The following is a 13,801-nucleotide window of genomic DNA, read 5'->3' on the forward strand; positions in this document are numbered from 1 at the left end:
AGTCAGAGTAAGATTTATCGCCAAGTAGGTTTTCACGTAAGTGGAATTCCCCTTCGTGTTTGTTGCTTGGCACTTAAAATAAACACGTTAGGAGGAAATAAAAAATAAAGTCAAAGTCCTGCCGTTAACAGCCAAGAACATATTTTATATCAGATTTGAAATATGTTCAATCAGAACATTGTCAGGTAGGTTTTCACTGACAAGGAAGTTTGCTGAGGTGTGTTGGTAAACAAGAACAAACAAGTACAAGTACTGAAATTTAGAAATAGATTAAGGCAAGTACTTCAAAATATGAAAAATAGTAGTTAATATACAAAAAATATTGAAATATATTTAAAAGAATATAAAAGGTAGACACAATATGTACAAATGTGGAATTATTAAAATGAGAGAGCTGTGCAATGAAAAATATAACTTTTAGAATTAAAAAATAAGAAGAATTGTTCAATCTGTGCATCAATGTGATGTGTTGAGACAGAAAAAATGCTTCTCTCTCTTTTTAAAAACAATGTATATATAGTTTTTGGGCCTCTCTGTACTGATGCCTGCCAAAAACATCTGTTATTACACAAAAAAATATGTTTTTCCTCCTTTTTTGTTGTTATTTGCTGGTTTGGAATCTGGTTGCTTTGCTTGTGCAGACTGATGATGTGTGAGCATGTGTGTGTGTGTGTGTGTGTGTGTGTGCGTGTGTGCGTGTGTGTGACTGGAAGGAAATGTACCTCAGTTGTCAGTTTATCATTCCTTAGTATCGGATAATTCTGACCAGATTCCTGACACCCACACACAGTCATTGTTGTTTATTTGTGTTCTTTCCCTTCAGGCACGTATCAAGACGGCGAAGAGGCGAGTGGTGATGGCTTCGCTGTATCTGGGAACAGGTCAGCTGGAGCAGGAGCTGGTGAGGAAACATTAATGTGTTGAGCAGTTGTTTTGTTTTTTTGCAGAGTTTTAAGTTTGGGGCAGGTGAGAACAACGACATCCAAACATGCAGCTTGTGCCAAATAACTGGTCAGAGTTGCCAGAAAATGTGAGTCAGAGTCATCTTCCCAGAGAACCACAGTGTGGTTTGCTCAGAATGAAAATGTACTCCAGCCCAGCTACAAGGAATGACCCCAGAATGCAAGGGTTTATGGGTATAAAGAGACCAGTGTTGGCATGTGAGATCCTTCTGTTCTTCATGCTTGGAAGGCCTAGCATAACAACATTAACCCAGAACAAACCACAGTCTGGACCGACGCTCACATTCAGCTGTTTTTCATGTTGTTTTTTTTCTAGCTGGTTTTCGAGCGGCAGAGAGGGCGAATTACAGAAAAAGGCATGTCGAACAAGTCGAACATGTTTAATTACACTCGAAAGCATTTAAATCAATGATGATTGCTGCGAAACTCCATCACCTCACAGGATGATGGATTACGAGAAAGGTTGAGTCAATAAGGCACCGAGAAGTCCATGTGACTTTTATTTTTCAAGCCTGCAATTGGACACAGTGACCTGAACTCAATTCAGTGGAAAAATGCGAGTGTGGTCTGCGGTTTAGACTGAGGAATAAAAACTGCAGGTGAGTCTGGATCTGCATCCCAGACTTGGCACAAAAGGAGACTGATACTGACTGTCACACCTGTGCAGCGTGTTTATTTAAGCGCAGGTGCGTGCAGCAAGAATAATATGAAATTCTAAAGAAAGGCATGTTTATCTTTTACTTGCCTTTATGCAAAGGTAATTCAAAGAGCTTCATATAAAGCTGTGAGCGCCGACTCTCTCGCAGATGTAGCACATTAAGGTTGCAACGACATGAGATTTCACAGAATGATAACCTTCTGAGGAAATGTCCTGGTTTCACTGCATTACACAGTAATTATCATTATCAGTTACAGTGACATTTAAAGGAATGAGAACAGAAGTTTTGTTGTTGTCGTTGAAGAAAAAACGCTTACACTTAAAACATCGTTTTAACTGACGTATGTGTAAAAATGCTCAAATTTAAAATACATTTTTAAATTGCAGATGGTGCAGGAGTTACAAGCATGCACAGAGGCGTTTAAGCTCATATATTGTTTGTGAAATATTTTCGAAACTGCAGGGGCGACGTTCGAACAAAATATTCTGTGAATAAGCAACAAGTAGTAGAGAGAGTAAGAGAGTAGAATGCAGAGGTGAGTGCTGTTGGTTGGTAACAAAAATGTTTTACTCAAGATTGATTTAAAAACAGTTTTCCCCTTGACGTGAAGGTGGTAAGCAGATTTTACACAGTATAATAACGAAATGCTTTTTCTTTGCTTTAAGAATGAACCTTTTTGAGTGTCCCCCTGGTCACATTTCTGTCTGAGCCGAGCTGGAAGTGTCGGTTGTGCACACGTCCCCGTCCCTACTGGAGAGAAGAAATGTTTTACTGGCATCTAAACAGGCACTTTCAAGTGACGTATAAACAAATGCATTTGGGCACCAGATGCACAATTTAAAACAACAAAAAACATCAGGTGGGGAAGAAATGCAGAGCTCGCCACTAATAAGGACTTTACGCTGGCTACCAGTGGTGCCCTCTGAAGAGCAGCAATTTCCTCTCAGCGCACAAAGAGTTAGTCATGCTTTTCCCACGCTCAGTAAACAGGTAATAAACACGGCTGTCTGCTGCCAATTAATCAATCATCCTGCTACTCCTGTGATCAGCAGCTTTATCTCTGATCCTTAACATAAACACACACATCCAGACAAGGTGTAAAACACAGAGGAAGATCAGAGTCGACTTGTTCACTTTGTGTGGTCTGAACTGAAACTACTCTGTTGTTGTTTCTATGTTAGACTGGTCTACAGCCTGAAGACATCTCACATTTAACATTTAGTCCAGTGCACCTTGATTTAAGCCTTGAAGACAAGGCTCAGTTTGCTAAACAGTGACATGGAATGAGAAGTGAAAACATGATTACAGACAACAGGTTGAAATTACATTTTACAAAAGTTTTCTGCTCGATTGAAAAGAGCTGCAGCCCAGTTTTTTGATGTTCTTAATTTTGTTTAGAGTCTTAATTTCTCCCTTCGGTCGGTCATCAAAGACTTTGTGAGTAGGCCAGTCTTCAATCTATTTGATTTGTGTTTTTCTTGTTGTTTGTTTTGTCCCTTCTTGACCTCTCCTGACACATTTCTTATTCATCATTATCTGGAATTCATGGAGTCTAATGTGTGTGCAAATAAAATTAAATGAAACGTATCAAAAAATCAAAGACATGACAATTGATTTTTAGAAGAAGTGCCTGAACACATGAGGTCAAGTAGAACGTGTGAAATCTTAAAATATCTTTGGACGAATGACTCTAAACTGAACTGGGAAGTAAATTGTGAAGCCGTGTGCAGAAAGTGGCTCCAGCAAAAACTGACCTTATTCTATCATGCTTTTATTTATTGAATTGATTTTTCTTTGGTTTTCAAAGCATGACACAAATCTTTAAAGCACAGAAACTCTCTGGATCAAATCTTTAAATGGCCTAATAGATGATCACAGCGGAACACAGTGTCCCTACTGTACACAGACAGTTACAGGAAAGAAATGGCTCAATTTTAAATGACTAGTGCAGTGCCCGTAGGAAGTATGTATTCGTATAGTGGGAGATTAAGTAGATTTTTCAATTATGGCCAAATGAGGTTGTGTGTGAAAGTTCCTCACAGAGAAACGTCAAAATGAGTGAATTATCCCTGTCACTTAAGCTCTATAATACACTAAAATAAGACATATTTCACAGGGAAACTGAATGTGACACTAGGCTATTGAAAATGTACATACAAAAAAGACAAACTCTGATTCTGTCTTGATTTTGATCATTTTTAAGGACCACTGTGGGTTTTCTTTATAGCATTACAATGAACGTTTATCAACCAAGTGCTCTTACATTCTCAGTGGTTACAAAAAAAGTAAAATAACAATACAATAAAGGGGAAAAATAGTCATACTTCACTGTTTGTCTGTTCAGGTGGACTGTATGGAGGAAGCTCTGCAGCGCTCACAGGACAGCGACTCTCCGGACCTAAAAGTCTCCGTGTTGCTGGACTACACTCGCGGCTCACGAGGTTCTTGACATTTCCCTTGAAATCTTTTCTGTTTGCTGGTTTATCACCACGTCATCATCCTGATGTGCTGATGTGTTTTTCTTTGCTGTGTGCAGGACAGATAAACTCTAGGACCATGCTGCTGCCGTTGTTGCAGCGCTTCACCTCTCAGATGAGGGTTTCTCTGTACCACACGCCGGACCTGAGGGGGCTGCTGCGGCTGCTGGTCCCTCAGCGATTCAACGAGACCATCGGAGTCCAGCACATCAAAGTCTACCTGTTTGACGACAGCATCATCATCAGCGGGTACAGCCAGTTGTGTTCACACTGCGTTTGTAATCGATGGCTTGTGGGGAAACAAAATGACACATGTACCAAACATTAGAGACCAGTCAACTCATATACAAATATGTCCCAATTATAAGACCACCCTCTCTTTTTGTTTTTGGACTTTTGTAGAAATGAAACATGACCCCCTGATACTGAGAGTCCTCATCCTCCAAGCCCTTTCTCTTGTAAAAGTGAAATGTTATAACAAAAAGAGCTGCACATTGAATTGTATTGCAATATCCAAATTGCAGCAAGGTAAAGTATTAGTTAAAGGAAAAATATTTGTCAAAATATCTTCTGATGTCCCAGCCTGCAATTCGTTTTACTGCAGACTTAAGAAAAAAAATCTCTTTCAGTAGAGAGCTTCACAGAAACATGCCATGATACTTTTATTATATTTTTCAATACATTTTTAGAAATTATGGCAAAAAAGATAATTCCTTTCCAATATCATGAATCGTATTACAATATAAGTTAAAATGATTGCAATTACATATTTTTTCCAAATTGTGCAGCCCCAGTCACAAAAAATAACCATTAAAGCAGGATCTGGTTCGTGCAAAAGGTTTATTTTTGGGGAAAATTTTAAATTAGATCTGTAGAATAAAAGGATTTTGATGAATTATGACAATTTTAAGCTCGCATGTGGTTATTTTTCCTAACTGTAGCGTTCTTCACGCATGGTGTGTTCAAGGACAGTTGGGAAGGTGAAAATCGGACAATAATTCCTGTTTTTACAGGTTCAGAAAAGATGAATATGACCCAACAAACCCTATTTTTGGAAGATAAAGAATGAATACGGCACCGGTCTAAAAGAAACCCTTATCTGTCGGGCTCAACTCTCAAACTGTCACTTCTCTCGTTTTTTCAGGGCCAACCTGAGCGACTCGTACTTCAGCAACAGACAGGACCGCTACGTGCTGCTGGACAACTGCAGGGAGGTCGCCAACTTCTTCTCCGACCTGGTCGAGGCCGTAGGAGATGTTTCCCTGCAGCTGCAGCCTGACGACTCCGTCAGCATGCTGGAGGGCATGGTGCACCCGTACAAAGGTAGAAACCAAACGCAAGTGTGTGTGTCTGTCTGTCTGAGTGTGTGTGTACACAGACGCATGTTTACCCTCCAACATGTTTTGACAATGTTGACACTTCATGCTCAGTTACGGTGGCAGCGGCCCGGTTTTCAGCAGAGGAGCCGATGGATTTCGCTAATGGAGCTTGAAAGCTTAGACAGGCGAATAGATGATGGTCAGAGTGTGTGTGTGTGTGTGTGTGTGTGTGTGTGTGTGTGTGTGTGTGTGTACACAGTGAGAAAGATGGAGGAGAGAGCTCTTGCGGTTGGCTAGCCATGCAGCCGGATGTGAAATTGTCAGGATTTCTCTACACACACACACACACACACACACACACACACACACACACACACACACACACACACACACACACACACACACTGGTACTGTGTGTCCGTAACTGGATCGCAGACTGCCAGGATGTTAGTTTGAGGGATGAATGACATCATGTCTGCAGGACTGTGCCGCCGTGGTAACGAACACCAGGAATAGAGTTGTGATGTCACAGTGTTGCTGGAAGACGATATGTAGTGGGAACTGACACACACACACACACACACACACACACACACACACACACACACACATAAAATTCTGATGAAAAACATGAATGAATTAACAAACGATAATTGGAGATGCACCGATACCGACAACAGATATCCGGCAGATACTTAAACAGCTGGATGGAGCCGATCTGCTCAGTTCAGTTTAGTTCAGCACACAAGTATAAACCAAGTGGGCATAACAAAAATAACCTTACATTCAGATGAGCTGTAATAAGTAAACAGATATAGAAATGAATAACCAATAACAACAGTTGAGCTTAAAATACAGATTTTATATCTAAATCACTTTATTCTACAGATCTCATGTAAAAAAGACAAAAAAAAACTTAAAAACCGACAACATAAAATTCTGAGCTCTTCAAAGTAAAAGCTTTTGAGCTGAGTTTTTATCTTCATTCATCCTCTCTCTGCTTTATGTTTGTAAGTGGCTGTAAATTCTCTCAAACACACTCACAGATCGCTGAGACCCAGAGGTCAGTTTGACCTGCCTCCCGCTTGGCTTTGTGCACGCTCACATTTCTCTCTCTCACCGTCGACCAGGCAACAGGCAGGACTTCTCGGCGGCAGCGAGGGATCGGATCATGGAGGTGGTGAACACGGCCCACGTGAGGCAGCAGCTGCTGAACGCGTCAGAGGACTCTGAGGACGAGGGCATGAGCGAGGGCGAGGAGGACACCTGGGTGTTCCCTCTGGTGCAGATGAAACCTCTGGGGATCCGGGTGGACGAGCAGATCACACAGGTGAGGACACACCTGACCGTCTAATGGCCTTAAACTAGAGTCTGACAGATGTATCTGATGACTGATATTATCATATATGCTATATATTGCGTAAAAAAACAACATGTTTTCCTAACTGCTCATGTCGTACACTGTTACTGATATGACTTTGACAGGCCAATATCCGCCAATAATATCTGTTAAGCTCTAGTTTGTATAATGTATAGCAATGTTCAATATCATAAATTTCATGTTTGAGAAAGTAGGTCTCTTGGTACATTTGCAGAGCTGTGAAAAATCAGTGCACAACCCAGATTTGAAAAAAAAGGTCTATTTTCATTCCAGCTCAAAATAATTACTATATCGGCCACCATATCAGTTATCGATTAATTTTTTTACCATGGTGTTAAAGGGATGGTTTGAAATTTGTGCATTGTCTTTACTTGTCACTTGCTATTAGCTTCATTAACCACAAGTAATAATCATAATTAGATGGATGTTCTCGGCAGTCATAATGGGATGTTCTGTGACTAATAAAATAACACATGACTAATAAATGTGACTAATAAAAGCCGATTAAATATTTGAACATTTATTCCGGGTTTATTAGTCACATATTCTGGGAATGAACCCAATAAAATCCTCGGAGTGATAGACTGTAATTTAATACAACAGCAGCTCATAATGCGGTTCAATAAAAAGTTGAATCAACACTGTTAACGTGTAAAGTTTCACAAAGGGAGGACCTGTTGCAGCAAGTTGTATTTCTTAAATTATATGCATTGTTTAACTGGTGATGTGGCTCTTGTGCAGGTTTAATTATTGTGGTGTGCATAAAATACTCGGACTGATTTAAATTATCTACTTTCTTAAAAGATGGAGAGCAGTTTAAACAGATTTTCACCCAGATTTTGTGTTTTTGTGCCATAGGTTTGTGCACCAAAATGTTTCCTTCTGCTGCTGCAGTTTGAACCGTTAACAAGATTTTATTCGCATCAGCTACAGAAAATATTCACAAAAATACGAAGAAAAAGAAAATCAGCTGTTGTTTCTGCACCAGAAAATACATGAAATAATTCCCAATGAAGGAGTGGTTGCATTACATGTCATCAAGTTTTTTAATATCTGATTTTAACTTTTGTTTGTTTTATTGAAAATAAACAACAATACAATACATTAATAATAATCTGAAATAATGAGTTTAGGCTGGACAGTAAACATAACTGTCCATAAACCATAATTCCTGACATTTTTAATCTACATTTACTTGGTTTGTAATCAATAAATTGTCTGAATCTCATTTAAATATACTGGGAATAGCTTAAAAAAAACAGTGACAGATAAGTTTAATCAGTAAACCAGCCAAACTCCAGTCAAGAAGTAGACAAATTTTAAACTGGTCATATATGAGTAATCATATTACATTTATTGTTGTCAAGATAAATGTGACAAATCCTGGTGATAGATGTTAGGCCAGCACTATAATGAGTTTTACGTAAACGGCAGCAATAAAACACTAATTACCAATCAGAGTTAATGGCATAGATAGCAACCAGTTTTATTTTTATATTTATTTATCTCTGTATATACACATACAAGACTTTTATTTATTTGTTAATTTTAAACATTAAATATTTTTAACTGTAGAGTGGTTGCATTGCAAGGTGTAAAGTTTTAAAGTCTAAAGTTTTTATACAAACTTTTTGTAACACTGATTATCTGACTTTAATGTAAAAAATAATAATAATAAATTCAATTTTTTTCCTTAGTTAAAACGTTAAAAAATGCACAGTAAACAGAACTAAATGTATTCAATTTGCAATAAATAAATTAGGTTAATAAACTGAGAAAAGCTACAAAAACCAGTGACCTCTAACTAGAAGTTCAACCAGCCAAACTCCAGTCATGAAGTAAAGAATTTTAATCTGGTCATAAGTCAAGTAATTAATTAAGATAAAAAATAATCAGACATGAGCAAACATGGGTAAGGAAATATAATAAATATTGTTATTATCAAGATAATATTCTTATCAAGATTAATGTGACAAGCATCCTGATGGATTTCAGCTCTATAATGACTTTTATGTAAACGGCAGTAATGAAACTCTCTTTAATAACATGGCAACCAGTTTTATTTTTCACATTGTCAGGAAATGTAAAACACGTCTTTCTTCACTCTCCGTTTGTTATTGAACCTCCAGCGCCTGCTGACAGACGCCGGGCCGGACTCCACTGTGTTTCTAACATCGGGTTACTTCAACCTGACCCGGGCCTACATGGGGCTGGTGCTCGGCGCCGGAGCCAGCTACCGCATCCTCACCGCCTCGCCCGAGGTCAACGGGTTCTTTGGAGCCAAGGGCGTCGCCGGAGCCATCCCGGCAGCTTACATCCACATCGCCAGACAGTTTTACAACCAGGTGTGCCGGCTGGGCCAGCAGGAGAGAGTCCACCTGCACGAGTACCACCGGTCACAGTGGACCTTCCACGCCAAAGGTGGGATCAAAGTGTCTGAACCCACACAGGGCTGCAGCTAACGGCCATATTCTCCACCCCATCGTAATCCTTAAAGGCAAACATTTTGAGGTTTTGGGCTATTTTTCTCCCATAACATGTCTTCTTCCTGAATAGTGGAAAGAAAACATCCAAAACAAACATTTCGTCACCCTGTTAAAATAATCGCCTAACTCCTTTTGTTGTAGTTTCATTGTATTCAATCTACCGAGAGTTTAATTTTCTTCTCATTTTGTGCCAGAAATATTGAGTATTTGACTAATAGTTTCTCCCACCAACACAGTCTGACTCACCAGATGGAAACTGTTGGAGTAAACCTGCTGTAGGCCGCCTGTTTCAGTAAACTTCTCCTCCCCTTTCATAATGTTTCTAACAGGAGCAATGCTGCATCCAGAGCTTAGCACAGTCAAAGATGATTGTGATTGGTTTGAAGAAATACAAACAGGCCGGAGCATTTTTTCCTCTTATCCCAGTGTGACTTCCCCAGCGCTGAGAGCGCTCTGGGGGACAGGTCTGACTATGCAAGACTAACATCTACGTGACTTTAAGAGATTGTAGTCTGATCCAGGGCTCAGCATCCAGACTAGTTTAGCTTGGCTCGGTGAGAATAATAAAACACATTACTCTCCCTGCTTCGCTGTGCTTCTTGTGGTCACAGCGGTATGTAGCGTGAGAGAAGACTTCTTGTACAGTCATCCTGTCGTAGCCTCGGGACATGGATGTACACTCACTCTCTCTCATGCTTTGGGGTTTTGGATCCATGCTGGGGATTTCTGCATGTGCTTCCTTTTAGTTGTGGTCTGCGCCGACAGAAATCCCTGCTGAAGCATTGCCTCCTCGCTGGCTCACTCCTCGCTTTTTCCTCTCCTCACAGGTCTGTGGTATTACCTCCAGGGGCAGGATCGGCCTTGCCTCACTCTAATTGGCTCCCCTAATTTCGGTTACCGCTCAGTTCACCGTGACTTGGAGGCCCAAATAGCCATAGTAACGGAGAACGAGGAGCTGCAGAGCCAGCTGCAGGAGGTGGGTTAACCACAGCCAGAAATGATGATGATGAATGACTGTGTAACGCTTTTACTGAACACACCTGTGTGTTAAACTTTGTGTGTCTCTCTTCAGGAGCAGGAGATGTTGTACCAGCGCTCCAGTGAGGTGTCCAACTCCACGTTTGAGCAGCCGGACCGCCACGTCAAGCTGTGGGTGAAACTCGTCACGCCGCTCATCAAGAACTTCTTCTGAGGCGCCACCAGGTGGAAACACACAGAAACATTACTCATTAATTTACTGTTTATTCTGTGAACCACAAGCAGTTTCAGGGTTTTTTCCTCCCGTCACAATTTACTCACTCTGGGCTTGTGTTTTATTACAATATATGAGTCCTGCACCTCCATATAAACTACACAATCATGACTCAAAGTGGGAAGAAAAAATGTGCAGTAGAACACATCATAATGGAAAAAACAAGTTAAATTTCTTTGATAATTTATTTTACAAAAATCAAATTTTTATAGTGCCTTCACGTTCTGTACATATTGAACTATTTACATTTTTACAGCCTCTCTTGTCCTCTCCTCTCTGGTCTGTGTAAACAGCCTGCAGTTCAGTGAAAGTTTCATAGACATTGTCATATGACTGTATGTCTTAGTTAAGTCAGTCGAGGCTTCACAGTTTCCCAGAGAAAGAAAGAATTTAATGTTTTTTCAAGGGTTTTCTGGTTAATGCAAACAATTTATTTATTGGCAAAGGTTCTGATAAATTATTTTGATGAAATATAAATATTTTAGGCTTAGATTTAGTTGTTTTTCTTGACCGAAGTGTTTGTCACACGTTTGGTTCAAGGACTTCTTAATTTGAAAATCCAACAATAATTTTTATTTCTAAAGCTTCTGGACATAATACATGGTGCAACTGTGGTTTTCCTGTAGTTTTATTTTAAAGAAAACATATTTTCAACATGTTTTTTTAGCTTCTTACAACTCTTTCAAAGCTACACTAATTAATAATTTTCTGATCAAATGACTCACAGAGAATTATTACCCAACTCTGCAGTTCCTCTTAGCCCTACAACCTGTTTTAGAGCCTTTCACCTCTTTGTTTTTTACTTTTACAGCCATAATTTTACTGTTTTGGTTCACTTTCACTGCTCAAATTGACCTTGTGTTCAGATGCTGTTTTGAGTGAAAAAAAAATCCTTGAAAAAATCTACTGTACACTCCCCACTCAGCACCAAACAGCAGACAAAGCTGGTAAACATAGTAGAACATTTAGCAGCTGAAGCCGAATATTTCCCTCAGGAGGAACAAAAAAAAAAAGCAAAAATAGATAAACATTATTGTAAATATTGACCTTGTATTCGTCAAGTTGACAGAAACTTGTTGCTTTATGTCTGCTGGATGCAACAACTTCACTTTTTTAAGCCTAATATCAATTATAAGTAAATATGATGTTGCTATTTTTAGTTTATTGCATCACCTCAAGTGACCAAAATATTGATTATAGCTGCTTTAAACAAACCTGAAGTCCAGACAAACATTAGAAACTGAAAGGCAAACTTGAGAATAATCATCTAAACTGTTTAAAGACCGACTTCCTGCTTCAACAGCACATCACAACGCTTTCTTTTTTCTCCAAATGAAATGGTTTGATAATCAGCAGCATGTTTACAACCTCTCTGATTGGCTGACTGAAAGTAATGATGAAATCTGCTGTGTCATCATTACTTTGGCGAGTGCATTGTTGTTGTAGAAGCTGATTTACCAGATTTCAGCTTCCAAGGAAACTTATTCTGTCAGTTATGATTTATGATTCAAGTTGTATTTTTTTCAGTTTTGACTCCTCTTGTTACATTTAATTAATTTAACTTTCTTGTGACTCGTACTTTCATGAATCCACGGGGCAGAAAAACATTATTTATTTGAAGAGTATTAGATTACGTTATCAGGGCGGCTGCTTCTTATCATTGGTACAGATTCTCTACAGGCTGCTGTGTTTATTGACTTTATTTCCTACTCTGCATTATCACGACCATTTATCCCTTTTAACTAGTGCCACATTGTTCCTGCGCACGTGCAGAAGCACATGCATCACCTGGTAGGAATAACAAAAATATATGCACATTTGTTTTCACACAAACTGACCAAATATAACCATAATTTAGCGTAATGTTGCGATGAAAATATACTGGAGCTTTCACTACTGATTGTTTTCATTTATTTCTTGATTAATCTACCTGACAAAATCCCCCAAAATACTCAAAGGAAGCTGGAAGCTGTTCATGTTTTACTTTTTTACTGAATTATCCACAATGTTCTCCTGCTTTCCTCCAAAACAAACGGACCCGGTGATTAAAACCAGAAAAAAAAAAGCTAAATAAAGCAGCTTCATGTTAAAAACAGTGTTTCGCTGGCACTGGTGGCTCAGCTTTTTTCTCTGGTAAGTGAAATTCTTCACTCTTCATCTGATTTAAATATATAGTTTAAAATGACCAAGATCTAAAAAGGTATTTATAAAAATGTGGCTTAAAACTGGATAACAAGTCGATTTATGACAACCTCTGGCAGTGAAGGACATGGAGAAGCTATGTTGATTAAAATGATAGATTTCTCTGAGTTATAAACATGTTAGAAACATTTTGTAAAATTTAAGTAAACGACTCACCAAAATACATTAAAACATAATATAAGTCTTGTAGTTTTTTGCACATTTTAATGTGGAAAAGTTGCATTATACCTCTTACAGAATGGACTTCAGCAAAAGTGGTTAGTTGCAAAATTTACTTTAAGTACCAAAAGTAAAAATTCTTTACTTACCTTAATTTCTTTTAAGGTTTATTTTACTTTGTATTATTAATCTGAATCTGCAGTAACTAAAGATTTTAAATCTAGTGGAGTAAAAAAAAATTGCAATATTTGCTGCAGAAATGTAAGTGAGTAAAAGTGGGAAATAAAATGGAAATACTCGTGGAGATACTTTACTTTAGTGCAGTATGTGAGTAAATGTATTTAGTAGCTTTCCACCTCTGGGTTATATAGGTTTTACAGTTATAAAAGTCAAAATTTTACTTTATTTTTACATAATTTGTTCATACAGCAAGCCTCTTTTTGTTTTAAACAGAAGGAAAGGCGGATAAAAGGGGGGGAAAATAAAATAATAACAACATAATATATACTTAAATAAACTACCAAATAAAACAAAAAATATATAATTAAAAATAAATAAAAATAAAATGAAAAAAGACCATACACCAGCGATACATTTTCAGAGAGTCTTGTACTTTGTTTCCATTTAAAAAAAAATTTTTTGTCAGATTTTCTTTGCTCTGTAGACAAAATCCAGCCCTGAACATACTATACAGAAACGCACGCATACTTTCTCTCTCTATCACACACACACACACACACACACACACACACACACACGCAGTCAAACAGGCTGTGGCTTCTTAGAAATGCCTGCAGTCATTGTGGCGAGTCCTAAATCGCAGGTCCCGTCCTCGTCTTCCCAGCAGCCCAAATCAGCAGAGTGAGAGCGGGGACAGCGAGTCGGCTGATTCACTGCAGTCAAG

At 38.6% G+C, this 13,801-nt stretch overlaps 1 protein-coding gene across 1 annotated transcript in view; it reads left to right on the forward strand.

The window, feature by feature from the left end:
- LOC131960003 (CDP-diacylglycerol--glycerol-3-phosphate 3-phosphatidyltransferase, mitochondrial) overlaps positions 1 to 13,801 on the forward strand; it is a 31,871-nt gene that overhangs the window by 13,216 nt on the left and 4,854 nt on the right. The window contains exons 4-11 of the mRNA XM_059325212.1: positions 824 to 901; positions 3,966 to 4,062; positions 4,158 to 4,347; positions 5,243 to 5,421; positions 6,548 to 6,747; positions 8,928 to 9,219; positions 10,112 to 10,260; positions 10,357 to 10,487. Coding sequence (XP_059181195.1) covers positions 824 to 901; positions 3,966 to 4,062; positions 4,158 to 4,347; positions 5,243 to 5,421; positions 6,548 to 6,747; positions 8,928 to 9,219; positions 10,112 to 10,260; positions 10,357 to 10,476 — 1,305 coding nt within the window. The 3' untranslated portion in view covers positions 10,477 to 10,487. The remainder of the gene's footprint in view (positions 1 to 823; positions 902 to 3,965; positions 4,063 to 4,157; positions 4,348 to 5,242; positions 5,422 to 6,547; positions 6,748 to 8,927; positions 9,220 to 10,111; positions 10,261 to 10,356; positions 10,488 to 13,801) is intronic.

The sequence above is a fragment of the Centropristis striata genome, chromosome 21, assembly GCF_030273125.1.
Source record: "Centropristis striata isolate RG_2023a ecotype Rhode Island chromosome 21, C.striata_1.0, whole genome shotgun sequence".
Lineage (NCBI taxonomy): Eukaryota > Metazoa > Chordata > Actinopteri > Perciformes > Serranidae > Centropristis > Centropristis striata.